We start from the raw sequence: 27,455 nt of genomic DNA, 5'->3' as shown, positions 1-27,455 counted from the left end.
ATGAGCCGACATTCACAGTATAGCACACTGTATGAGCTGAAATTCACATCATAGAACACTGAATGAGCCGAAATTCACATTATAGCACACTGAATGAGCCGAAATTCACATCATAGCACACTGAATGAGCCGAAATTTACATTGTAGCACACTGAATGAGCCGAAATTCACATCATAGCACACTGAATGAGCCGAAATTCACATTATAGCACACTGAATGAGACGAAATTCACATTGTAGCACACTGAATGAGCCGAAATTCACATTATAGCACACTGAATGAGCCGAAATTCACATTGTAGCACACTGAATGAGCCGAAATTCACATGATAGCACGCAGAATGAGGGAAAATTCACGATAGCACGCAGAATGAGGGAAAAATCACATTATAGCACACTGTATGAGGCAAAAATGACGTTATAGCACGCAGAATGAGACGAAATTGACATTATAGCACGCAGAATGAGGCAAAATTCACATGATAGCACGCAGAATGAGGGAAAAATCACATTATAGCACACTGTATGAGGCAAAAATTACATGATAGCACGCAGAATGAGGCAAAATTCACATGATAGCACGCAGAATGAGGGAAAAATCACATTATAGCACACTGTATGAGACAAAAATGACGTTATAGCACGCAGAATGAGCCGAAATTGACATTATAGCACGCAGAATGAGGCAAAATTCACATGATAGCACGCAGAATGAGGGAAAAATCACATTATAGCACACTGTATGAGGCAAAAATTACATGATAGCACGCAGAATGAGGCAAAATTCACATGATAGCATGCAGAATGAGGGAAAAATCACATTATAGCACACTGTATGAGACAAAAATGACGTTATAGCACGCAGAATGAGCCGAAATTGACATTATAGCACGCAGAATGAGGCAAAATTCACATGATAGCACGCAGAATGAGGGAAAAATCACATTATAGCACACTGTATGAGGCAAAAATTACATGATAGCACGCAGAATGAGGCAAAATTCACATGATAGCACGCAGAATGAGGCAAAATTCACATGATAGCACGCAGAATGAGGGAAAAATCACATTATAGCACACTGTGGGCCATATTCAATTAGCAGTGATAACGGACTTTTCACGTGAAAAGTCCGGTTTTCGGGTGAAAAACCGGACTTTTCACGTGAAATGCAATTACAGCCTATTCAATTATCCTGGAAAATTTATCGGTGATCATGTTTTCACTAATTTCACTTCACCTTCTCTGAAGCAGGTGAAAAGTTGGGAAAAGTCACTATTTTAAGGTAAAAATGTTTGGATATGGTACAGAACTCCTGGGACACCCCCCTTTATGACTAATTAGGCACGTTGAAGTTTTTAATTATTTTTAATTGGCCAATAATGACATGTCATTTTTGGGGTGAAAAAGTAAAAAGTGATGGAAATTGGGGTTCAAGGTATGGGACAGGTATATTGGGGTGCTTTATGAGTGGGACAGGTGTTTTTTAGGCTTGCAGATGGGAGTAATCGGTCTGTTTCCACTTTTTTTTAAAGTACCCTAAAATGACCCAAATATATACTTATACCCATTTTCATGTACCCCAAATTTAGTGAGAGCATTTATTTTGCTCAAAAAAACTTGCTTTCTATCATTTTTTTGCATTTTTTTAAAAAATGCATATAACCGCCATTTCACACAATTTAAGTCCCCAAAAACTCTCTAATGTGATCTCTAACACACTTCTCTTCTGTTTTCCTATGTTAGTTTAGCATTTTTTGGGGTACAGGCTGATTTCCCCATTTTCACCTGCACTTTTCACTGCAAGAATTTTCACGTGAAACCCGGTCGGAATTGAATAGGTCGAAAAATGGAGCGTTTTCGCGGCAATTTTCGGCCAATTGCCGCGAAAAATTTTCGGGCGAAAAATTGCCGCGAATTTGCGGATAATTGAATACCCTAGTGTATGAGGCAAAAATGACATAGCACACAGAATCTAGGCAAAATTCAGCCAAATAATGCAGGGAGAAGAGGGGGGGGGAGAGAAATGGGAGACACACACACACACACACACACACACTCACTCACACACACTCACTCACACACACTCACTCACTCACTCACACACACACTCACACACACTCCCACCTCATAGATGGAGGCCGGGCCCGCCAGGATATTGGGAACGGGGTGCAGAGCGGTGCAGCGCTGCGGAGGACGAAGACAGAGAGAGAGCGTCCTGACGCGCGTACAGGAAGGAGGGGGCGTGGTCAGAACAGAGGTCGCTGTACGCGAGTCAGGACGCTCCTCTCTCTCCTCGCCCCCCGCCGCGCTGCACCGCTGTCCACCCCGTTCCCAATACCGCGCCGGGACCCGGCCTCCATCCCGGTGCCGGTATATGTAGGGGGGGCGTTCGCCCTAATCGCCCCCCGCTAAATCCGCCACTGGTGGGGGGCCGTCTCCGATTCTTCAGTCAGGTCTGGTTTCAATCGGCCCTGGATCCTTGGGTCTTAGACATAGTGTCCCAAGGGTACAAACTGGAGTTTCAGGAGATGCTCCCCCCCCCCCCCCCCCCCCCGCCGCTTTTTCGTGTCGGCCTTGCCAGTTTCTCTTCTAGAGAGAGAAGTGGTAAATGCTGCGATACAAAAGCTGTGTCAACAGAGGGTCGTTGTGCCGGTTCCCCCGTCCTAACGGGGGGAAGGGTTCTATTCGAGCCTCTTTGTCGTACCGAAGCCGGACGGCTCGGTCAGACCGATTCTGAACCTGAAATCCCTCAATCCATACTTAAAAGTTTTCAAGTTCAAGATGGAGTCTCTTCGAGCTGTGATCTCCAGCCTCGATGGGGGGGGGGGGATTTTATGGCGTCAGTCGACATAAAGGATGCTTACTTACACGTCCCGATATACCCTCCTCATCAGGCCTTCCTGAAGTTTGCGGTGCAGGACTGTCATTACCAATTTCAGGCGTTGCCGTTTGGGCTTTCCACGGCCCCGAGGGTGTTCACCAAGGTAATGGCGGAAATGATGGTTCTCCTTCGCAAGCAAGGGGTTACAATTATTCTGTACTTGGACGATCTCCTGATAAAGGCGAGGTCAAAGGAACAGTTGTTAAGAAGTGTGGATCTCTCCCTGTCGGTTCTGCGACATCACGGTTGGATCCTAAATTTGCCAAAGTCTCAGTTGATCCCGTCCACTCAGCTGCCCTTCCTGGGCATGATCCTAGACACGGAGCTACAGAGAGTGTTTCTTCCGGAGGACAAAGCTCTGGAAATCCAGACCATGGTCAGGGAGCTTCTGAGGCTGACAAGTGTGTCAATTCATCAATGCACTCGAGTGCTAGGGAAGATGGTTGCGTCTTACGAAGCCATTCCGTTTGGCAGGTTTCATGCCCGGGTGTTTCAGTGGGATCTGCTGAACAAATGGTCCGGGTCTCACCTGCACTGGAAAATAAGTCTATCTTCCAGGGCCAGGATTTCTCTCCTGTGATGGCTGCAAGGTTCTCACCTTCTAGAGTGGCGCCGATTCGGAATCCAGAACTGGGTCCTGCTGACCACAGATGCAAGTCTCCGAGGATGGGGCGCAGTCACGCAAGGAGGAAGTTTCCAGGAAAAGTGGTCAAGCCAGGAATCTTGTCTCCACATAAATGTTCTCGAGTTAAGAGCCATTTACAATGGCCTCCTGCAAGCGAAGAACCTTCTTCAGGGTCTCCCTGTCCTGATCCAGTAGGACAACATAACTGCGGTGGCGTACGTAAACCGCCAAGGCGGAACAAGGAGCAGGGCGGCAATGGCGGAGGCCACAAGAATTCTTCGCTGGGCGGAACAGCACGTGAGCGCTCTGTTAGCAGTCTTCCTCCCGGGCGTGGACAACTGGGAAGCAGACTTCCTCAGCAGACACGATCTCCATCCGGGAGAGTGGGCTCTTCATCAAGAGGTATTTGCAGAAGTGACAAGGCGTTGGGGAATTCCTCTGATAGACATGATGGCGTCTCGCCTCAACAAGAAGCTTCTGAGGTATTTGCCCAGGTCACGGGACCCCCAAGCCAGTGCAGTGGACGCCCTGGTAACTCCGTGGGTGTTTCAGTCGGTGTATGTGTTCCCTCCACTTCCTCTCATTCCAAGGGTGCTGCGGATCGTACGACGAACAAGGGTTCAGGCAATACTCGTCGTTCTAGATTGGCCACGGAGGGCGTGGTATCCGGATCTTCAGGAATTGCTTGTAGAAGATCCTTGGCCGCTTCCTCTAAGAGAGGACCTGTTACTGCAGGGGCCCTGCGTGTTTCCTGACTTACCGTGGCTGCGTTTGACGGCGTGTAAGTTGAGCGCCAGATCCTAGCTCGGAAAGGTATTCCCGGGGAGGTCATCCCCACTCTCCTTAAAGCTAGGAAGGAGGTTTCGGCAAAACATTGTCACCGTATTTGGAGAAAATATGTGTCGTGGTGTGAAACCAAAGCAGCTCCTGCGGAGGAGTTTCACTTAGGTCGTTTCCTCCATTTTTTGCAGGCAGGAGTGGATGCAGGCCTAAAATTGGGTTCCATCAAAGTGCAGATTTCAGCTTTATCTATTTTCTTTCAAAAAGAATTGGCCGTCCTTCCTGAGGTTCAGACTTTCGTGAAGGGAGTGCTGCATATCCATCCTCCATTTGTGCCACCCATGGCGCCGTGGGATCTTGAAGTGGTGTTGCAGTTTCTTATATCTCACTGGTTTGAACCTTTGCGTAAGGTTGAGTTAAAGTTTCTCACTTGGAAAGTGGTCATGCTTTTGGCTTTGGCGTCTGCCAGACGAGTGTCCGAGTTGGCGGCTTTGTCTCACAAGAGCCCATATTTGATTTTTCATGTGGATAGAGCGGAATTGAGGACTCGTCAACAATTTCTGCCGAAGGTGGTTTCTTCGTTTCACATAAACCAACCTATTGTGGTACCGGTGGCTACGGATGCTGTGGCGGTCCCAAAATTTCTTGATGTTGCAAGAGCTTTGAAAATTTATGTCGCCAGAACGGCTCTTACTAGGAAGACAGAGGCTCTGTTTGTCCTGTATGCTACCAACAAGATTGGAAATACCGGCTTCTAAGCAAGCTATTGCACGGTGGATTTGTAATACGATTCAGCAAGCTCATTCTTCGGCTGGGCTGCAGTTGCCGAAGTCGGTACTGGCCCATTCTACCAGGAAGGTGGGCTCATCTTGGGCGGCTGCCCGAGGGGTCTCGGCACTTCAACTTTGCAGAGCAGCTACGTGGTCGGGTTCAAATACTTTTGCTAAGTTCTACAAGTTTGATACCCTGGCTGATGTGGACCTCATGTTTGCTCAATCGGTGCTGGAGAGTCGTCCGCACTCTCCCGCCCGGTCTGGAGCTTTGGTATAGACCCCATGGTCCTTTTGGAGTCGCCAGCATCCTCTAGGATGTAAGAGAAAATAGGATTTTAATACCTACCAGTAAATCCTTTTCTCCTAGTCCGTAGAGGATGCTGGACGCCCATCCCAGTGCGAACTGTTCCTTGCAGTTGTATTGATACCGGTTATTTTTGGTTACACAAGGTTTGTGTATCGGTTATATTCAGCTTGTTGCTGTTGTTGGTTCATACTGTTATCTGGTTTTCTGATACTCCGGTTGTACGGTATGTTTGTGGTGTGGGCTGGTATGTTTCTCGCCCTTAGTTTAACAAAAATCCTTTCCTCGAAATGTCCGTCTCTCCTGGGCACAGTTCCTATAACTGAGGTCTGGGGGAGGGGCATAGTGGTAGGAGCCAGTTAACACCCAGTCAAAGTCTTTTTAGTGTGCCCGTGTCTCCTGCGGATCTGTCTATACCCCATGGTCCTTTTGGAGTCCCCAGCATCCTCTACGGACTAGGAGAAAAGGATTTACCGGTAGGTATTAAAATCCTATTAATTCCCACCTGCTGTCTATTCCATTTGCACAACAGCATGTGAAATTGATTGTCAATCAGTGTTGCTTCCTAAGTGGACAGTTTGATTTCACAGAAGTGTGATTGACTTGGAGTTACATTGTGTTGTTTAAGTGTTCCCTTTATTTTTTTTGAGCAGTGTATATTTTTGTGTCCTCCAAGATCTGTCCTGACCTATTTGGGTCAGACTACATCACATTAGTAATTAAATCTATGAAGGGCTACAAATAAAAAATATGTGAGAATACGGCCACAAGAACGCCCAGACACCACACACCACACCAAAAATAGAATAAAAAGTTCCCTCAGATGCCCTAAAATTACATTTCTTTTTATACCACCACATAGTAAAAATGATAATGACGGGTTTGTAATTGAGAGGTACAGTTGGTAAGGCTGCCAGCGCACAGTATTCATTTTCCCTTAGTGGTAGTGAATGGTTCCACTATGAGAGTACGCTACGAGGCGAGGTTACGGCAGAGTTTGCTGCAGCTTTACAGATCATCTATAGTCACAGTAGCGCCCCCTACTGAACCGCAACAGGTTACACACTACACTACAACTAAAACCAGCAGGGCCACACCCCTCTGAGGACGTCACAAAGCTACAGCCTGAGCCAGCAGTAGCAGCCTGACATCTGACGCTGCTGCCGGCCGTCCTCCTCCTCATCCTACAGGACAAGCGGCGACATCAGGCTCAAGCCCAGAGCGCTGTGCAGCAGCAGCGCCGCTTCGGATACCCTGGACAGCGCTCACCCAATCAGTTGTAATTGCTGCTGCTGCCTGTGCGGCTCTCCTCCTCATTGCCTCCCAGCATGGTAAGTGCACCCACATGAAAGCCGCTAGCCTCATTCATTCTGTAGTCTCTGCACTTTTGTAGCATCATTGTGTGCGGGCTCGTGCTGGGCAGGTATTATGTGCTGTGATTTGAGGCTGGTGACCCGGGGGTGATGATGATGACAGATGCATAGTAGTGTTAGCCGGCATTACTGTTTCTGTTGTAGCAACATCATGCAGTGTGGAGCGTTCTGTCGCTTTTTCATTTGCATGTAAATATCATTCAAAGTAACATTGACTTTAAATAAAGCTTAGCGTTCTGCAAATGCCCCATCTCTAGTGCCTAACGCTGTGCACCTGCTGAACTAGCCTCTGTGCTCTCCGGGGTCCTGGAAGACATTCCTCTACCCCTCCTTCCCCAGCAGACACATTGTGATACAGATTAGCCAGACTGTGTGGAAGTGACATGCTTGTTTGTGATCGGTCGGTCCAATAGACTTCTGCTTTACCATATTGCACAGCAGCTGTACCAGTGTTAATACCAGCTCATGCTACATATTAGCAGATGATGTTTGCAAATTCAGTGTATTCACAGTGCATACGAAAATTAGTAGTTGGCTGAACTGCTGCATATGTCTTGTTGTTAAATGACTCCTATAATCAGCGTATCTGTATTAATGTACTCTAGATAGATAGATAGATAGATAGATAGAAGCTGTGAATTGTCCTTTGTGAATCTGGCTGTAATGTGATGAAAGCATTGTGCTCCCTGTCATTGTCTGGACTCTGAAAGCTCTCAGTCCCACACACAGCATACATTTTAGGATGTTGAGGTGGAATTGCAGGAAAGTAAATCACTGCATCAGTAGCATTTATTCTCTCATCAAGTGCAAACAATGCGATCCGTTACTGGGTCATGAGAACAGGCTAAAACTAACTGTTCTAATCTCAGTCATGTTGGAGTGTAGCCAGCACACCGTGTGGATGAAGGGACTGTAGAGGGGAGGAGAGTATAGTGGTCTGAGGAGAGGGGAGGGGAATGCCTTATTTCATTCTGTGAAGTGGGGGATGTGGAGAATCCAATGGGATGACCTAAAAACACTGCCAAGAACACAGTGCCTGCCATACAGATAATACACCTCTGTCATCTCAGTAATGGAGCCGGATACTAGTGGCTCATCACTACCGGATACTAGATTTCTTGGAGTACTTACTTAGTCTGTGAAGTAAAGTTCTGTTTTATCACTATCCGTCTGCCTTGATAAACAGCTGTCATTAGAAAAGACCTTGGTTCTGAAAGCTAGCTGAAGCGTGTTCCATGCCATATGAGATTCACAAACTAGAGGAATGTTTCCTGATATTCACTATAAAAAAACACATCATTTCTATCACTAATGTCATTGTAGTTGTATAGAAGCAACTTATTCCACAGTGTGGTACTATAACTAATGTGTACATTAGTTCCTGCCCTACATGAATTTATGCATACCTCACAACTGTTCCAGTTCAATCAGGCTGAATGCTGGAAGGCATGACCCATTCCTTCTCTGCGTAGTGCCAGTGGGGAACATATGCCCTGCGCATCTGACAGGAATTAGGGGAAGAGAACTTGACAGATGTTGGTTCAGCACATCAGCTCTAGTCACACCCCTGTGAAGCTTGACCATAACGTGACCATGTCCCCTTCTTGTGCACACTCACTAGTAATGGTTCCGCAACAGGAAAAATTGGGGTGTATGTTATGGTCTAATTTCCTTACTTCAGGCACAAATGCAACCTAATTCCAGTGTAGTCAGAATTTGAATAATGTACTAGTAGTTTACCATTGTGTAACAAGGGGTGCTGGCAGCTGATATGATGCCTTTTTCCATTGTCAGTGCCTTTTTTACACTTGTATGATACATGGGGGCCCATCCAGAATTTTGCTATAGGCCACAGGTGTACAGTATAGTTACACCCCTGCCAGTGCCAGACCCAGCCAACTGTCCTCCTCACCCTATTGTTCATGGACTACCCCTTCTGTGTTACCCTGGTCTGTTAGCCCTTCACCTTTTAGATTGTGTATGCAAGAGCAGGGACTTCTCCCTCATGTGCCCTACCTACTCTTATAATAACTTAATAATCTCAATACTCCCTTTGATGGCACCTAACCTCTGGTTTTCTGTATAGACCTTGCACTTGTCCTATATTGTCTCAAACGGTAAGTTTTTTTTTCTTGTTATGCTCATTTGTTTATGTACTCTGTAATGGGCGCTGCGGATCCCTTGTAGCGCAATATAAATAAAAGATAATAATAGGTCTTTGATATATGTTAGACTTTAAACATATTTTGTTTTAAGAGTTAAGAACATGTGTAATATTAGTAAGAAACAGTATGCTGCAGATGTGTCCTCTTACATCCTTGCTGTAGTCATGCTAAACAGCCATTGAAGTCGCGCCATTCTGTGATGGGATTTGGTAGCACAGAGCGTCTTTTTTTTTTTTTTTTTTGCATATTTTTCCTGCAAACATGAGTCTTAGTCACAAATGTAATAGGATGCACAACCAGATCCTGTTGATTAAAATGATATGCAGCATGCCTATATTTTCTGTATATATTTCTATTTTTCTGCATCTCTTACTTCTGCCCTTGACTCTGTTGCTCCACCAACCACTATTTACCCTCGCAGATCAACACCTCAACCCTGGCACACCAAATGCACCAGATATCTACAAAAATGCTCACGTACTGCCGAGTGACAGTGGAGGAAATCACGCTCTAAAGCAGACTTCCTCCATTTCAAATTCATGCTCTCATCCTTCAGTGCTGCCTTTCCCTCGCTAAACAATCATACTTCAAAATCCTCATCTCTACCCAGTCTTCCAACCCCCGGCACCTCTTTGCCACTGTTAACTCCCTCCTCTGCCCACCACCACCTCCTCTCCCTTCCTCATTGTCTGCTCATGACTTTGCCACTTATTTCACATCCAAGATTGACTCCATACTTCAGGACATCACATCCCACCAGACCAGCAACCAGCCACCACCCATCCCTTGCCACCCCCCCTTCCCTCTTACCAACTTTGACATCTTTCTCCCATGTATCTGGGGAGGAAGTCATAGCCCTCATCCGTTCCTCCCCCGCCACAACCTCCCCACTTGACCCTATCCCCTCCCACCTCCTCCGCTACCGCTCTCTTCTTCTGCCTGTTCCCATCTTGCCCACCTTCTCAATCTCTCCCTCTCATCAGGCACTTTCCCCTCTGCCTTCTCTGTCTCCTCTCATGATGCTACCTCCCCCCCACTTCCACTAACCGTTGGTGTCCCCCAAGGCTCTGTTCTTAGTCCTCTCCTTTTCTCTCTCTATACTTCCTCTTTAGGTGAACTCATTAATTCTTTTAACTTCCAATACCACCTATATGCTGATGACACTCAAATCTACCTCTCCTCCCCTGATCTCTCCACGGCTCTCCTCACTCGTACCTCCAACTGCCTTTCTGCTATCTCTTCCTGGATGTCCCAGCGCTTTCTTAAACTCAACATGTCTAAGACTGGGCTGATCATCTTCCCACCCTCCCGCACAACCTCACCTCCCATAGTCTCATTATCCATTGATGGCACGACTATCTCCTCTAGCCCCCAAGTACGCTGTCTTGGCGTAATCCTTGACTCCTCCCTCTCCTTCAAACCACACATTCAGCACCTCTCACAAACCTGTCATTTTCATCTCAAAAACATTTCCAGGATCAGACCTTTTCTCACCCAAGATGCCACTAAGATCATTATTCACTCACTGATTATGTCCATACTGGACTACTGTAATCTCCTCCTAACTGCCTCCCTGACAATTACCTCTCTCCACTCCAATCTATCCTAAATGCTGCTGCCCGGCTCATCTTCCTCACCAAACGCACTACGTCCACCTCCCCTCTCCTACAAGACCTTCACTGGCTTCCCTTCCCTTTCAGAATCCAATTCAAACTTGTCACACTCACTTACAAAGCACTCACCCACTCCTCTCCCATTTACATCTCTGACCTTATCTCCCTTTACTCTCCCACCCGTCCTTTTCGCTCTGCTAATGCACACCAACTCTCCTGTCTTCTGATTACTTCCTCCCACTCCTATCTCCAAGATTTTTCATGTGCTGCTTCCTTTCTCTGGAATTCTTTAACTCTCCCCCTCAGACTCTCCACCTCTCTACAAAACTTCAAACGGGCTCTTAAGACCCACTTCTTTTCCAAACCCAGCCAAATCTCATCTTAACCCTCTGTTCCACGCTCTCTATGTACCCCATCTGTGTCACCCCTGTCTGTCTACCCCTCCCCTTAGAATGTAAGCTGTCACGAGTAGGGCCCTCTTCCCTCATGTGCTTATCCTTTTCTTACTTTAATAATCCTCAACTGCCCAAATCCCGCAGTTTTTTGGCCACCTTGGAACTTATCTCTATGTCGTTTACTGGTGTAGTTATGCTTAGTTACCCTGTACTTGTCCTGTATTGTCTTTAACTGTAAGTCACTGTTTTCCTGTTTTGATTATGTGCATATGTACTCTGTAATTGGGCGCTGCGGAACCCTTGTGGCGCCATATAAATAAAGGATAATAATAATAATTGCGGCTCTGTCTGCAGCCGAAATGCCACGTTACAGTGTTTTCCAGGAAAACACTGTAGCATAGCATTTTGTATGCAAATACAGTCGCAGTCACACACACAGAATATAGACATGCTGCATATCATTTTAATCAGCAAAAGCTACCCATGCGTCGTGCGTCCTGTTGTGTTACGTTGCGGACAATACGTGAAAAAATACACTTGGCGCTACCTAGTCACAGGGCAGTCACGCATAATGCGTAACACGACTTACAGCGCACGGAGCAAAGATGTACAGTAAGAGGACACATCTGTACATGACCCTCTTAAGCTTCCCTTAGGATTTCGTACTTATACCAAGGCTAAGACACCTTTTTTGTGTTTTTAGCAGAATTTATATACATTTTAATATCCCGTCTTCTATTTCAACTACACACAATAGTCAGTAGTGGGGCTAATATGGAGACAAACACATTTGTACTGTGATCGTGTGCAAAAAAATGTATTTGCATTTATGTGGTAAGATGGACACATCAATGGTGTGTCCAGCTTAAAAACAGTAGCTTTTCCACTATATGTACATTAGGTGTACAAGTGTGTATACCAGAGGCGGAACTACCGCCAGTGCAACCAGTGCGTTGCACTGGGGCCCGCCTCTGTCCAGGGGCCCAAAGCATGTAATGAGTCAAACGGACTCATTACATGCCGCTGTGCGCTGCGGGCAACCGCTGCCCGCAGCGCACAGCCGCCCAGAGAGGAGAGGAGCAGCGGTACGGGGGAGAAGGAGGAGGAGGGAGGTGGAGGAGGGAGCTGCAGCAGCGCTTTGTTACTGGTGGAGGCGCTGCTGCCCCTCTGCTTCACTATAGGCTGTCTTCCGAGAACAGCCTATAGTGAAGCAGAGGGGCAGCAGCAGCAGCGCCTCCACCAATAACACAGCGCTGCTGCGGCTCCCTCCTCCACCTCCCTCCTCCTGCTCTCCTGCCCGGGAATCGTCTGACGCTGCACCGAGGAGCCTGAGCCAGCGGAGAGGGTAAGTATAATTCTTTTCTTTCTTTCTTTCTTTCTTTCTTTCTTTCTTTCTTTCTTTCTTTCTTTCTTTCTTTCTTTCTTTCTTTCTTTCTTTCTCTTTCTTTCTTTCTCTCTCTCTCTCTCTCTCTCTCTCTCTCTTTCTCTCTCTCTTTCTTTCTTCAAAAAAGGGGGACTGTCTGCCGCAATGTGTAAAAAGGGGTAATCTGCTTGCCGCAATGTGTAAAAAGGGGGAATCTGCCTGCCGTAATGTGTAAAAAGGGGGATGCTTTCTGCCGTAATGTGTAACAAGGGCACGCTGTCTGCCGTAATGTGTAACAAGGGGACGCTGTCTGCCATTATGTGTAAAAAGGGCACGCTGTCTGCCGTTACGTGTAAAAAGTGTACGCTGTCTGCCGCTATGTTTAACAAGGGCACGCTGTCTGCCGTTATGTGAAAAAAGTGTACGCTGTCTGCCGCTATGTGTAACAAGGGCACACTGTCTGCCGTTATGTGTAAAAAGGGTACGCTGTCTGCCGCTATGTTTAACAAGGGCACGCTGTCTGCCGCTATGTTTAACAAGGGCACGCTGTCTGCCGTTATTTGTAAAAAGTGTACGCTGTCTGCCACTATGTGTAACCAGGGCACGCTGTCTGCCGTTATGTGTAAAAAGGGGACGCTGTCTGCCGTTATGTGTAAAAAGTGCACGCTGTCTGCCGTTATGTGTAAAAAGTGCACGCTGTCTGCCGTTATGTGTAAAAAGGGCACGCTGTCTGCCATTATGTGTAAAAAAGGGGGACGCTGTCTGCCGTAATGTGTAAATAGGGGGACGCTGTCTGCCGTAATGTGTAAAAAGGGGACACTGTCTGCTGTAATGTGTAAAAAGGGGGAATCTGCTTGCCGTAATGTGTAAAAAGGGGGAATCTGCTTGCCGCAATGTGTAAAAAGGGGGAATCTGCTTGCCGCAATGTGTAAAAAGGGGGAATCTGCCTGCCGTAATGTGTAAAAAGGGGGAATCTGCCTGCCGTAATGTGTAAAAAGGGGGATGCTGTCTGCCGTAATGTGTAACAAGGGCACGCTGTCTGCCGTAATGTGTAAAAAGGGTGAATCTGCCTGCCGTTATGTGTAAAAAGGGCACGCTGTCTGCCGCTATGTGTAAAAAGGGCACGCTGTCTGCCATTATGTGTAAAAAAGGGGGACGCTGTCTGCAGTAATGTGCAAAAAGGGGACGCTGTCTGCCGTAATGTGTAAAAAGGGGACGCTGTCTGCTGTAATGTGTAAAAAGAGGAATCTGTCCGCCGTAAGGTGTAAAAGGGTCTCTACCTGGTGTAGTGGTGCTACTGTGCGGCGTAATTTGAATAATGGAGACTACTGTGCACCGTTTTATGAATTGGTATTATTTTGTGGCCACACCCCTTCCCCACGAAGCCACGCCACTATGTATTTTTGCGCACGCCTACGGCGCACTGCCCCTGTTTTGCATGCAGGGGCGGGGCTCCGATGCCGTTTCTTGCACACAGTGCTAAAATGTCTAGTTACGGCACTGTTGCTAGGTATCCACTTCCCTGAGCAGGTCCCCCTCACCAGATCCTCTCCAGGGGCGGGATGGGATGGGATGGGGGGGAGGGGCCCCAAGCCATTTTGTCGCACATGGGCCCACCGCTCGCTAGTTCCGCCACTGGTGTATACCTAACCCGTGATAGAGTAGAGATGTACTTTGACAGTGTTAGTATTAAAAAGTGAAGTACACAAACCAGAGCGCAAGATGATTGCTACATTTACCAGTGTAAGTGAAATATATCACACAGGAAAATAAATTATCATCAACAAAGTATCTTATATCGTTAGACTGGAGCAGCTTGATATTGATTAACCAAGGCAGTTGCAGATGAAGTAAAACTTCTCAGGCTCAGGTTCAAAGCCAAAATGAATAGATCAGTAACAATAAGTGTTCGAAATAACACAGCATGAAGGAATCAGACAGTGGCAAATCAGCAGGAGGTACTGTAATCCTGGTAGTCCTAGATGTCACCAAGGAAAAGCTAAATTTCAGTTCCGTCTCATGAGAGTAGCCAACCAGCGCCCAAAAGTTCAGCCAAGTTAGAGTCCAAATTCATAGCCACACTTAACATGTTTCAGACACAAATGTCCAGCACATTTGTGTCTGAAACGCGTTAAGCTTGGCTCTGAATCATTTGGACTGTCACTTGCCTGAACTTTTGGGCGCTGGTTGGCTACTCTCATGATCCGGAACTGAGATATAGCTTTTCCTTGGTGTCTTCTAGGACTACCAGGATTCATCTGCAACTGCCTTGGTTAATTAATAACAAGCTGCTCCAGTCTAACAACATAAGATACTTTGTTGGACATAATTTATTTCCCGTGTAATATATTTCACCTACACAGATTAATGTGGTAATCCTCTTGCGCTCTGGTTTGTGTATTTCGATCTTTCACACTATTTTCTGAGTATTTGGGATATATACTCTTATATACTACTTCAGCTGCATTGTGGAGGGCTTATCTGAGACATTTTTGAACTAACTAGTATTATTTACATTCATTTCACAATACCCTGTTGGTACACAATTTAATAAGGTAATGCAGTTTTATATACACAAGAGAGGATAGTGTCTTGAGTTGATCATAAATGCAAAAGTCACATTTCCTATTTTCAATATGTCATTAAATACAAGCTCAAACTACAAATGAAATACAAACATTGGTTGTTTTCCAGTGCGATGAGATTTTGTTTCCTACTATAGTCCAACTGTAAAAGATGTACTGTGAGTAGACAGCAGGCCGTCATATAATGTTGTGTGAATACACCTTTATTGCGGGGACGTGCGTGAGGTATATGGCTCAGGATGCACTGGCTACTACCAGAGCCAGATTAACCCACAATATATGAGCCAAAGGGTACATGTGGACATTACACACAGATGCAGCAGTACATACTGCTGGAAATTTGATGTGTTTTGATCAGAGATGTGTGGAAAAGATAGGCACTGCTTCACCTCCCATAGACTGTTTACTCCAGAGTTTTGACTATAAAAATGATTAGACTAATACAAAGAGGATATTTCTAATATATTCTTTGTATTTTTCATATACTTTATATAGTCAAACCTCTGGCATATACGTTAGTATGACAGGAAAGGCTCTGACTCACCTCACTGCACGTCACTGCTTTATTGTATGTACTTAGCCTATGCTTTCTCTAGGAGCAAGGAGACAGGTCAGCAATATGTAAAAAACTATATAAAGACTTTCTAGTGCAAACTTTTGGGATTTATGCACAGTGTGAATACTTGTATCATCTGCAGTAAAATCGACTGTAAATTATCCATGTCACATTAGGACTCATGCTGTGTTATTGAATACACCTGTTTGCTTAGCATAAAATCTGGAAAATGTGTACTGTGCATTCCCACAAAAAAGGTTGCACCTATACTCAGGTTTGTGCCTTCTCAGGGATGCTGAATGGCAGGAAGGATAATGGGGGTCATTCCGAGTTGTTCGCTCGCAAGCTGCTTTTAGCAGCTTTGCACGCGCTAAGCCGCCGCCTACTGGGAGTGAATCTTAGCATAGTAAAATTGCGAACGAAAGATTCGCAATATTGCGAAAAGACTTCTCTGTGCAGTTTCTGAGTAGCTCGAGACTTACTCTGCCAGTGCGATCAGTTGAGTGCTTGTCGTTCCTGGTTTGACGTCACAAACACACCCAGCGTTCGCCCAGACACTCCTCCGTTTCTCCAGCCACTCCCGCGTTTTTCCCAGAAACGGCAGCATTTTTTCACACACTCCCATAAAACGGCCAGTTTCCGCCCAGAAACACCCACTTCCTGTCAATCACATTACGATCACCAGAACGAAGAAAAAACCTCGTAATGCCGTGAGTAAAATACCTAACTGCATTGCAAATTTACTTGGCGCAGTCGCATTGCGGACATTGCGCATGCGCATTAGCGACTAATCGCTCCGTTGCGAGAAAAAAATAACGAGCGAACAACTCGGAATGACCCCCAATGCATCCAAACACAGACACGTATTTGTGACCTGAGACAGAGCTGTTAGTTTAGTTCCTTAACTGTTCAGATCAGCTCTCTGCTTGGGGCTAGAAATAAGTTGTAATGATATACCCACATGTTTGGTGCTTTATTGTTGTTACTCATACCACTTTCATACAGTCTGAGGCGGGTCGCACCTGGGAGACTGTGACAGGAGCTCCCAGTTTGCGTCCTGCCTCAATACCCCCTTTCACACCACAGACTGCAACCCGGCAATATGCCAGGTTGGTGACGTCGGCGGTGACGCGGCGTGGGCGGTGCTGGGAGATCACATGATCTCCAAGCGCCACCCATCCACAGACTGTGAACGGGAAACCGGTCGCACTGTCCCGGCTCCCGTTCACAACGCACAGCGAGCCGGGTTGAACACGGGTTCAACCCTGCTCGCTAGCAGGGTGGAAATACCGGGACGCTCAACCAGGTATATTGCCTCTGGTATATAGGCGGAGGGTGAATGGCGCTCGTGTGTCTGGATATTTTGTTTGGGCTGCAACCTATGGATGAAGCACCTCCAAGAATACTTCACGTGGGTAATATTGGTAATGGGTTTTCACAGGTGCGCCTGATGTGTGAGGTATGTGCAAAAAGTCATACACTGATTTGATTCCTTAAACAATAAACAGTTTGATAAACTTGACCTAATAAATAAACGTAGTGCTAATAAGGAGAAAAGGAAAAAGAAGAAAAAATGAAGAAAAAAATGATACAATAGACAGTATTGGAATGAAAAAAACTGTATTTATTATAGAAGAAAAATAAAAAAATAAAATATAATAATATAGGTGTGGTGAAAAAAGGGGGGGGAAAAAAGGGGGGAGGAATCGGGGGGATTGGGTATGAGAATGTTATTCTGCTGTCAGAAGCAGCAATGGAATACTTCGTAGACAAGGTAGAAGTTGTTTCTAAAATTGCTGGTCACTCCAGAATGGTGGCGTCCCACCTCTGAGTGAATAATGGAATGTGTGCAAAAACAAAAGTCCAGAGCTTCAAGTGAACTAATAAAAAATATATATAATAATAATAAAGTGTCTTTGGATCCGGAAAAGGGGAAAGAAAAAAGAAAAACACACTGAGAAAAATATTTGGGGTACCCCTGGATTGCCGCTGGCGATGAGGGTCGGGGTGTGGTGAGTGCTATGGTAATTAGGACTCCTGGACAGGCTGTGCCCCTCTACGCCCTGGTCCACCCTGCTGTCGCTCTATGAGCGCAACACGGTGCCCTGGACAGAAGGGGAACAGTCATGAGTCTTGGAGAGGGAGGTAGGGGCTGCTTCTAGCACAGTTGGTGCTGTCCGCCGCGCCTTCTCCTCTCCTACAGGGTCCCTTACCTTGTCGCTCCTGCTCCGTCTCCTCGTCCCTCTGCCAGCGGTCTTCTCCGTCTCGGCCGCGGCCCGGCGATCTCCTGCACTTCCGGGTTGGGTCACGTGACCAGTCTCGGGTGCCTCCGGGTCCCGTCTACCTCTCGTCGTCCTCTTGTTCTCTCTGTCCTCCGTCTTAAGTTTCACGCTCTGTTAGTTGGATGATCGGAAAAGTAATGTAACAAGGCAGTAGTGTGTGTGCTCCAACGCGTATCGGCCGGTATTGGCCTTCGTCAGGGAGTCTGTTTCCGCCATCTTTAGTGTGGGCTTTTTATGCCCACATCCAGCGGGAGTGGTTTTGGATAATTGTTCCATATTGGGTACACACGGAAGGGGGAGGGAGTTTTTGCACACATTCCATATTGCCTCTGGTATTTTTCACACCGCACAGGAACACGGGTTATGCGTGCTCATGTGCCAATAACCCGTGTTCAAAGCTGCTGGTGTGAAAGGGGTATAATTGTGAAAGGAACAGAGGGAATCATTCTGAATATCAAGGGACCTGTTACATACATCAACAGATACTTCCAGATTCTGTGTGCTACAGTATTTGCAGAGTTGTCTTTTGGGTGTTTATTTCATTCATTTTAAAATAATAAATGTACACAAAGTGGATAATTTTTTTCATCTATAATGCTTAGCTGTAGGGTGAACATACACAATGTTCAGTAAACCCATAGTTTGATCAAAAAGTAAAATAGTTGTGTTCCAGATGACGTGACCTATGACAGTCAGTTCTGTAAAATATTAGTCCCCTGGATTTACAACTGCTGTGACTCTGTAACCTAGGCAATACTTTGTCTAGCTTCTGTCATGTATGTAAACAATCATTCACAAGGAATTGTAACAAAAAGGAAAGAAGACATTAGTGTATGTAACCTCTGACACTGCTTTGTGGAAGTTCTGTAACTTAGCGATATTGCTCCCCAACACAACTTCCACCCAGTAAGATTGCAGGTATGTCATTGTGAGACACTTTATTGTTTATTTAAACTGTTAAATAGTGTTCAGTACTTGTACTATGGGGGTAATTCCAAGTTGATTGCAGCAGGAAATTTTTTAGCAGTTGGGCAAAACCATTTGCACTGCAGGGGGGGCAGATATAACATTTGCAGAGAGAGTTAGATTTGGGTGGGTTATTTTGTTTCTGTGCAGGGTAAATACTGGCTGCTTTATTTTTACACTGCAATTTAGATTGCAGATTGAACTCACCACACCCAAATCTAACTCTCTCTGCACATGTACATTTTATCACTCAATGGATAAAAGAGGCTGTCCTGTACACCATAGCCAGATTAAGGGGGGGATGCAGGGCATACTGTACCCCGGGCCCCCCTCTTTTAAGGGCTCCCCAGCCAGAGCACACTGACATCACTAGCTCTCCCTCTTGTGCAGCAGCAGAACCAGGCTACCAGGATGTGAGGACAGTATGCATTGCAGGCAGAGATACAGGAGTATCAGGGCCCTCATTCCGAGTCGTTCGCTCTGTATTTTTCATCGCATCGCAATGAAAATCCGCTTAGTACGCATGCGCAATATTCGCACTGCGACTGCGCCAAGTAATTTAACAATGAAGATAGTATTTTTACTCACGGCTTTTTCATCGCTCCGGCGATCGTAGTGTGATTGACAGGAAATGGGTGTTACTGGGCGGAAACACGGCGTTTTAGGGGCGTGTGGATAAAAACGCTACAGTTTCCGGAAAAAACGCAGGAGTGGCCGGAGAAACGGGGGAGTGTCTGAGCGAACGCTGGGTGTGTTTGTGACGTCAAACCTGGAACGACAAGCACTGAACTGATCGCACAGGCAGAGTAAGTGTGGAGCTACTCTAAAACTGCTAAGTAGTTTGTGATCGCAATATTGCGAATACTTCGTTCGCAATTTTAAGATGCTAAGATACACTCCCAGTAGGCGTAGGCTTAGCGTGTGTAACTCTGCTAAATTCGCCTTGCGACCGATCAACTCGGAATGAGGGCCCAGGTTTCATGAGATGCCAACAGAGCTTCCTGACCAGAGGAGAGATAGCCGAGGGGAGAAAGCTGTAAATGACCCAGGGATTCCAGCTTCTCCTCCTCCTGCTAGGTGTCAGGGTCCTGTATAACCTGTTATCTAATGAGAGCGTTTATGTCTCGAAAGACACACACACAAAGCATCCTCCTGAGTCCTGTCCCAATGTGTTAGTAGTACAGAGGCTGCTGCTATTGCATTTTTGCAAGATAAATTACAGATTTTTTTTTTCTATGTGTATTTTAAGGTTGTTTAACTTGTCTTTGCTCCACTACAGGAAAACATTATAAAATAGTTGTCTCTCTATTAGGTGGAGATATAAACAGTACCTAAACTATTAGTTTAAATCTGATATACACCATTGGTTTATATTTAATATTTACAATCCATACCTCCCTACACGACACATTCCAGGAGGGACAAAATGCTCTCTACCTGGACTTCCCTGTTCATTTATGATTGTAATCATTTTTGTTGAAATACATTTTTTATCAATGAAATTGGTCAACATATGTGATACCAATCATATATTAAAAGGGACGTCCAGGAGGAGAAAAAGTTCTCCCTCCCCGAATGGGTCATGTCAGGAAGTATGCACAATCTAATACACACCCTCCCCCTCCACCAGGGCCCCCCTGTGTTAAGTGCCCCAGGCCCCCCCCAAGGCTTAATCCGGCCCTGCTGTACATGGTAGTGTGAAGGGGTTTTACCTGTCTACTAGCTATGGCCCTCATTCCGAGTTGTTCGCTCTGTATTTTTCATCGCATCGCAGTGAAAATCCGCTTAGTACGCATGCGCAATGTTCGCACTGCGACTGCGCCAAGTAACTTTACTATGATGAAAGTATTTTTACTCACGGCTTTTTCTTCGCTCCGGCGATCGTAATGTGATTGACAGGAAATGGGTGTTACTGGGCGGAAACACGGCGTTTCAGGGGCGTGTGGCTGAAAACGCTACCGTTTCCGGAAAAAACGCAGGAGTGGCCGGGGAAACGGTGGGAGTGCCTGGCCGAACGCTGGGTGTGTTTGTGACGTCAACCAGGAACGACAAGCACTGAAATGATCGCACAGGCAGAGTAAGTCTGGAGCTACTCTGAAACTGCTAAGTAGTTAGTAATCGCAATATTGCGCATACATCGGTCGCAATTTTAAGAAGCTAAGATTCACTCCCAGTAGGCGGCGGCTTAGCGTGTGTAACTCTGCTAAATTCGCCTTGCGACCGATCAACTCGGAATGAGGGCCTATAATCTGATACCTGCCACACACCTGCTCTCTGCATTGTACAGGTCTTTGGAGCAATGGTTTTTGATATATACATTATTTACTAACAAAAATGCAGATGTACACAAATGCAATAACCCTTCGCTACGAATCAGACATTTGCGGCACTAGACAGATGAAAGCTAATGATTCATTGTTATGTTACTGTATATGTGCTCTTTAGGTATTTGTTGTAAAATAGGCCTCCACATTTTTTACTTTTAGTATAATGTTTACTATTTGTGCACATGTTCAAGCAGTAATAACAATAATAATAATAATAATAATAATAATAAACATATTTCATGCAACATAGAGCCTGATTCAGAGTTGTATGCAAACCCAATGTTTATGCAGTTGAGTTATTATTGGCCAGCTGCGCATGCATCAAAGTTGCACTGCACCTGTGCTGCAATGGTTTTGTGATGGCGTTCACAGAAACGATTTTCTCTGACGTCCTAGTGGATGCTGGGAACTCCGTAAGGACCATGGGGAATAGCGGCTCCGCAGGAGACAGGGCACATCTAAAGAAAGCTTTAGGATCACCTGGTGTGCACTGGCTCCTCCCCCTATGACCCTCCTCCAAGCCTCAGATTTTCTGTGCCCGACGAGAAGGGTGCACACTAGGGTCTCTCCTGAGCTCTTTGTGAAAGTTTTAGTTTAGGTTTATTATTTTCAGTGAGACCTGCTGGCAACAGGCTCACTGCATCGAGGGACTAAGGGGAGAAGAAGCGAACTCACCTGCGTGCAGAGTGGATTGGGCTTCTTAGGCTACTGGACATTAGCTCCAGAGGGACGATCACAGGTTCAGCCTGGATGGGTCACCGGAGCCGCGCCGCCGGCCCCCTTACAGAGCCAGAAGAGCGAAGAGGTCCGGAAAAATCGGCGGCAGAAGACTTTCCTGTCTTCAGATAAAGGTAGGCGCACAGCACCGCAGCTGTGCGCCATTGCTCTCAGCACACTTCACACTCCGGTCACTGAGGGTGCAGGGCGCTGGGGGGGCAGCGCCCTGAGACGCAATAAATCGATAGAAAACCTTTTATGGCTAAAATAAATGCATCACATATAACTCCTGGGCTATATGGATGCATTTAACTCCTGCCAAAACATACAAGAAAACGGATGATAAGGACGCCGAGAAAGGGGCGGAGCCTATCTCCTCAGCACACTGGCGCCATTTCCCCTCACAGCTCAGTTGGAGGGAAGCTCCCTGGCTCTCCCCTGCAGTCACTACACTACAGAAAGGGGTTAAAAAAGAGAGGGGGGCACAAATTAGGCGCAGTATAAACAATACAGCAGCTATAAAGGGAAAAACACTTATATAAGGTTATCCCTGTATATATATAGCGCTCTGGTGTGTGCTGGCAAACTCTCCCTCTGTCTCCCCAAAGGGCTAGTGGGGTCCTGTCCTCTATCAGAGCATTCCCTGTGTGTGTGCTGTGTGTCGGTACGTTTGTGTCGACATGTATGAGGAGAAAAATGATGAGGAGACGGAGTAGAGTGTCTGTAATAGTGTTGTCACCCCCTGGGGGGTCGACACCTGAGTGGATGTACTGTTGAAATTGCGTGACAGTGTCAGCTTTGTATAAAAGACAGTGGTTGACATGAGACAGCCGGCTACTCAGCTTGTGCATGTCCAGACGTCTCATACAGGGGCTCTAAAGCGCCCGTTACCTCAGATACAGACGCCGACACGGATACTGACTCCTGTGTCGACGGTGAAGAGACAACAGTGATTTCCAATAGGGCCACACATTGCATGATTGAGGCAATGGAAAAAGTTTACACTCTTCTGATAATATAAATACCACCAAAAAAAGGGGTATTATGTTTGGTGAGGAAAAACTTCCTGTAGTTTTCCTGAATCTGAAAAATAAAATGAGGTGTGTGATGATGCGTGGGTTTCCCCCCGATAACTATTGATAATTTCTAAAAAGTTATTGGCAGTATACCTTTTCCCGCCAGAGGTTAGGGTGCGTTGGGAAACACCCCCTAGGGGGGATAAGGCGCTCACACGCTTGTAAGAACAAGGGCTCTACCCTCTCTGGAGATGGCCGCCCTTAGGGATCCTGCTGATAGAAAGCAGGAGGGTATCCTAAAATGTATTTACACACATACTGGTGTTATACTGCGACCAGCAATCGCCTCAGCCTGGATGTGCAGTGCTGGGTTGGCGTGGTCGGATTCCCTGACTGGAAATTTGATATCCTAGATAAGGACAGTATATTATTGCCTATAGAGCAATTAAAAGATGCATTTCTATATATGCATGATGCACAGCGGAATATTTGCCGACTGGCATCAAGTATAAGTGCGTTGTCAAATTATACCAGTAAAGTGGTCAGGTGATGCGGATTCCAAACGGCATTTGGAAGTATTGCCTTAACAAAAAAGGGGATGTACCCCAGGTCGCCTCTCAAAATAAGACGCCGTATTATCAGGCGCAGTCCTGGTTGGCAAGCGGACAAAAGGGTTCCTCTTTTCTGCTCGTGACAGAGGGAGAGGAAAATGGCTGCAGAGATCAGCCAGTTCCAAGGAACAGAAACTCTTTTCCGCCTCTGCCAAGCCCTCAGTATGACGCTAGGGCTTTACAAGTTCAGGCACGGTGGGGTCCCGTTCTCAATGAATTTCAGTGCGCAGTGGGCTCACTCGCAAGTAGACCCCTGGATCCTTCAGGTAATATTTCAGGGGTACAAATTGGAATTCGAGACGTATCCCCCTCGCCGTTTCCAAAGGTCTGTTTTACCGACGTCTCCCGCTGACAGGGAGGCAGTTTTGGAAACCATTCACAAGCTGTATTCCCAGCAGGTGATAATCAAGATACCCCTCCTGCAACAGGGAACGGGGTATTATTCCACACTATTGTGGTACCGAAGCCAGACGGCTCGGTGAGACCGATTTTAAAATCTAAAATCTAAAATCTTTGAACACTTGCATACAGAGGTTCAAATTCAAAATTGAGTCACTCAGAGCAGTGATTGCAAACCTGGAAGAAGGGGACTACATGATGTCTCGGGACATCAAGGATGCTTACCTTCATGTCAAAATTTACCCTTCTCACCAAGGGTATTTCAGGTTATGGTACAGAACTGTCACTATCAGTTCGGACGCTGCCATAGGGATGGTCCACGGCACCCCGGGTCTTTACCAAGGTAATGGCCGAAATGATATCCCTTCGAAGGAAGGAAATTTTAGTTATCCCTTACTTGGACGATTCCCTGATAAGGGTAAGATCCAGGGAACACTTGGAAGTCGGTGTAGCACTATCTCAGGTAGTGTTGCGGCAGCACGATTGGATTCTCAATATTCCAAAATCGCAGCTGGTTCCGACACTTGTCTTCTGTTCCTAGGGATGATCCTGGACACAGTCCAGAAAGAAGGTGTTTCTCCCGGAGGAGAAAGCCAGGGAGTTATCCGAGCTAGTCAGGAACCTCCTAAAACCGAACCAAGTCTCAGTGCATCAATGCACAAGGGTTCTGGGTAAAAATGGTGGCTTCCTACGAAGCAATCCCATTCGGCAGATTCCACGCAAGACTTTCCAGTGGAACCTACTGGACAAATGGTCCGGGTCGCATCTTCAGATGCTTCAGCGGATAACCCTGTCACCGGGGACAAGGGTATCCCTCCTGTGGTGGTTGCAGAGTGCTCATCTTCTAGAGGGCCGCAGATTCGGCATTCGGGACTGGGTCCTGGTGGCCACGGATGCCAGCCTGCGAGGCTGGGGAGCAGTCACACAGGGAAGGAATTTCCAGGGCTTATGGTCAAGCCTGGAGACATCTCTTCATATAAACATTCTGGAACTAAGGGCCATTTACAATGCCCTAAGTCAAGCGAAACCCCTACTTCAGGGTCAGGCGGTATTGATCCAATCGGACAACATCACGTCAGTCGCCCACGTAAACAGACAGGGCGGCACGGGAAGCAGGGGGGCAATGGCAGAAGCTGCAAGGATTCTTCGCTGGGCGGAAGATCATGTGATAGCACTGTCAGCAGTGTTCATTCCGGGAGTGGACAACTGGGAAGCAGACTTCCTCAGCAGACACGATCTACACCCGGGAGAGTGGGGACTTCATCCAGAAGTCTTCCACATGATTGTGAACCGTTGGGAAAAACCAAAGGTGGATATGATGGCGTCCCGCCTCAACAAAAAACTGGACAGGTATTGCGCCAGGTCAAGAGACCCTCAGGCAATAGCTGTGGACGCTCTGGTAACACCGTGGGTGTTCCAGTCAGTGTATGTGTTCCCTCCTCTGCCTCTCATACCAAAAGTACTGAGAATTATACGGCAAAGGGGAGTAAGAACGATACTCGTGGCTCCGGATTGGCCAAGAAGAACTTGGTATCCGGAACTTCAAGAGATGCTCACGGACGAACCGTGGCCTCTACCTCTAAGAAAGGACCTGCTCCAGCAGGGGCCTTGTTTGTTCCAAGACTTACCGCGGCTGCGTTTGACGGCTTGGTGGTTGAACGCCGGATCCTGAAGGAAAAAGGCATTCCAGATGAAGTCATCCCTACCCTGGTCAAGGCAAGGAAGGACGTAACCGCAAAACATTATCACCGCATTTGGCGAAAATATGTTGCGTGGTGGGAGGCCAAGAAGGCCCCTACAGAGGAATTTCAACTGGGTCGTTTCCTCCATTTCCTGCAAACAGGACTATCTATGGGCCTAAAATTAGGGTCCATTAAGGTTCAATTTTCGGCCCTGTCGATTTTCTTCCAAAAGGAACTGGCTTCAGTGCCTGAAGTTCAGACATTTGTAAAAGGGGTACTGCATATACAGCCTCCTTTTGTGCCTCCAGTGGCACCTTGGGATCTCAATGTTGTGTTGAGTTTCCTAAAGTCACATTGGTTTGAACCACTCACCACTGTGGACTTAAAATATCTCACATGGAAGGTGACGATGCTGTTAGCCCTGGCTTCAGCCAGGCGTGTGTCAGAATTGGCGGCTTTATCATATAAAAGCCCTTATTTAATATTTCATTCTGACAGGGCAGAATTGAGGACTTGTCCTCAATTTCTACCTAAGGTGGTTTCTGCATTTCACATGAAGCAACCTATTGTGGTACCTGCGGCTACTAAGGACTTGGAGGATTCCAAGTTGCTTGACGTGGTCAGGGCCCTGTAAATATATGTTTCCAGGACGGCTGGAGTCAGAAAATCTGACTCGCTGTTTATCCTGTATGCACCCAACAAACTGGGTGCTCCTGCTTCTAAGCAGACGATTGCTCGTTGGATTTGTAGTACAATTCAGCTTGCACATTCTGTGGCAGGCCTGCCACAGCCAAAAATCTTAAAATACCCACTCCACAAGGAAGGTGGGCTCATCTTGGGCAGCTGCCCGAGGGGTCTCGGCTTTACAACTTTGCCGAGCAGTTACTTGGTCAGGAGCAAATACGTTTGTAAAATTCTACAAATTTGATACCCTTGCTGAGGAGGACCTGGAGTTCTCTCATTCGGTGCTGCAGAGTCATCCGCACTCTCCCGCCCGTTTGGGAGCTTTGGTATAATCCCCATGGTCCTTACGGAGTTCCCAGCATCCACTAGGACGTCAGAGAAAATAAGAATTTACTTACCGATAATTCTATTTCTCGTAGTCCGTAGTGGATGCTGGGCGCCCATCCCAAGTGCGGATTGTCTGCAATACTGGTACATAATTATTGTTACCAAAAAATTCGGGTTATTGTTGTAGTGAGCCATCTTTTATAGAGGCTTCTCCATTATCATGCTGTTAACTGGGTTCAGATCACAAGTTGTACAGTGTGATTGGTGTGGCTGGTATGAGTCTTACCCGGGATTCAAAATCCTTCCTTATTGTGTACGCTCGTCCGGGCACAGTATCCTAACTGAGGCTTGGAGGAGGGTCATAGGGGGAGGAGCCAGTGCACACCAGGTGATCCTAAAGCTTTCTTTAGATGTGCCCTGTCTCCTGCGGAGCCGCTATTCCCCATGGTCCTTACGGAGTTCCCAGCATCCACTACGGACTACGAGAAATAGAATTATCGGTAAGTAAATTCTTATTTTTTTTCACAAAGAGATTGACACTCGGCCTGTTTTGGGGCAGTAATGGGGAGTGATGGTAAAAATGCAGTATGTCATGACCAGTTTTGGGGAGTGTCTCAGCCTGCGTCTGTGATCCCGTACGCAGTAACAGCGGCTGTGGCATCTCACTTCCTGTGGCTATGCTGCGCTACTCAGAAATTCAATAACTGACTGATCTTCAACAAGCGTCTTTGTATGCAGCCGCTGGGACTCATAAAACCACCGGTGGGCATTTTCATACTTGTCCAGGCTGCTGCGGTATTTGCATTTTTTCGTACAGTGCATACACATTCGCAGCTATAGCAGCTTTAGCATACATCTCTGAGTCAGGCCCATAGAGCAAAATGACAAGGATGCTGCTCTCTATTTCTCAATATAATACTAAAGATAGCACTGTTGACACTTTAATAAACTTTGAAAAATCAACTGAATATTCTTTTGCTTTGAGCTTGCATGCATCCCCTGGTAGTGCACAACTACACTGTTTAGCCGG

General features: G+C 46.5%; 1 protein-coding gene across 1 annotated transcript in view; it reads left to right on the top strand.

Moving 5' to 3' along the window:
• Positions 1 to 6,488: 6,488 nt before the first annotated feature.
• ELOVL2 (ELOVL fatty acid elongase 2) overlaps positions 6,489 to 27,455 on the top strand; it is a 317,659-nt gene continuing 296,692 nt past the window's right edge. The window contains exon 1 of the mRNA XM_063923159.1: positions 6,489 to 6,695. Coding sequence (XP_063779229.1) covers positions 6,693 to 6,695 — 3 coding nt within the window. The 5' untranslated portion in view covers positions 6,489 to 6,692. The remainder of the gene's footprint in view (positions 6,696 to 27,455) is intronic.

The sequence above is a fragment of the Pseudophryne corroboree genome, chromosome 5 (assembly GCF_028390025.1).
Source record: "Pseudophryne corroboree isolate aPseCor3 chromosome 5, aPseCor3.hap2, whole genome shotgun sequence".
In the NCBI taxonomy this organism is placed as follows: domain Eukaryota; kingdom Metazoa; phylum Chordata; class Amphibia; order Anura; family Myobatrachidae; genus Pseudophryne; species Pseudophryne corroboree.
Note: the sequence above shows the minus strand (reverse complement) of the source record. Positions and strands in the feature narration are given on the sequence as shown.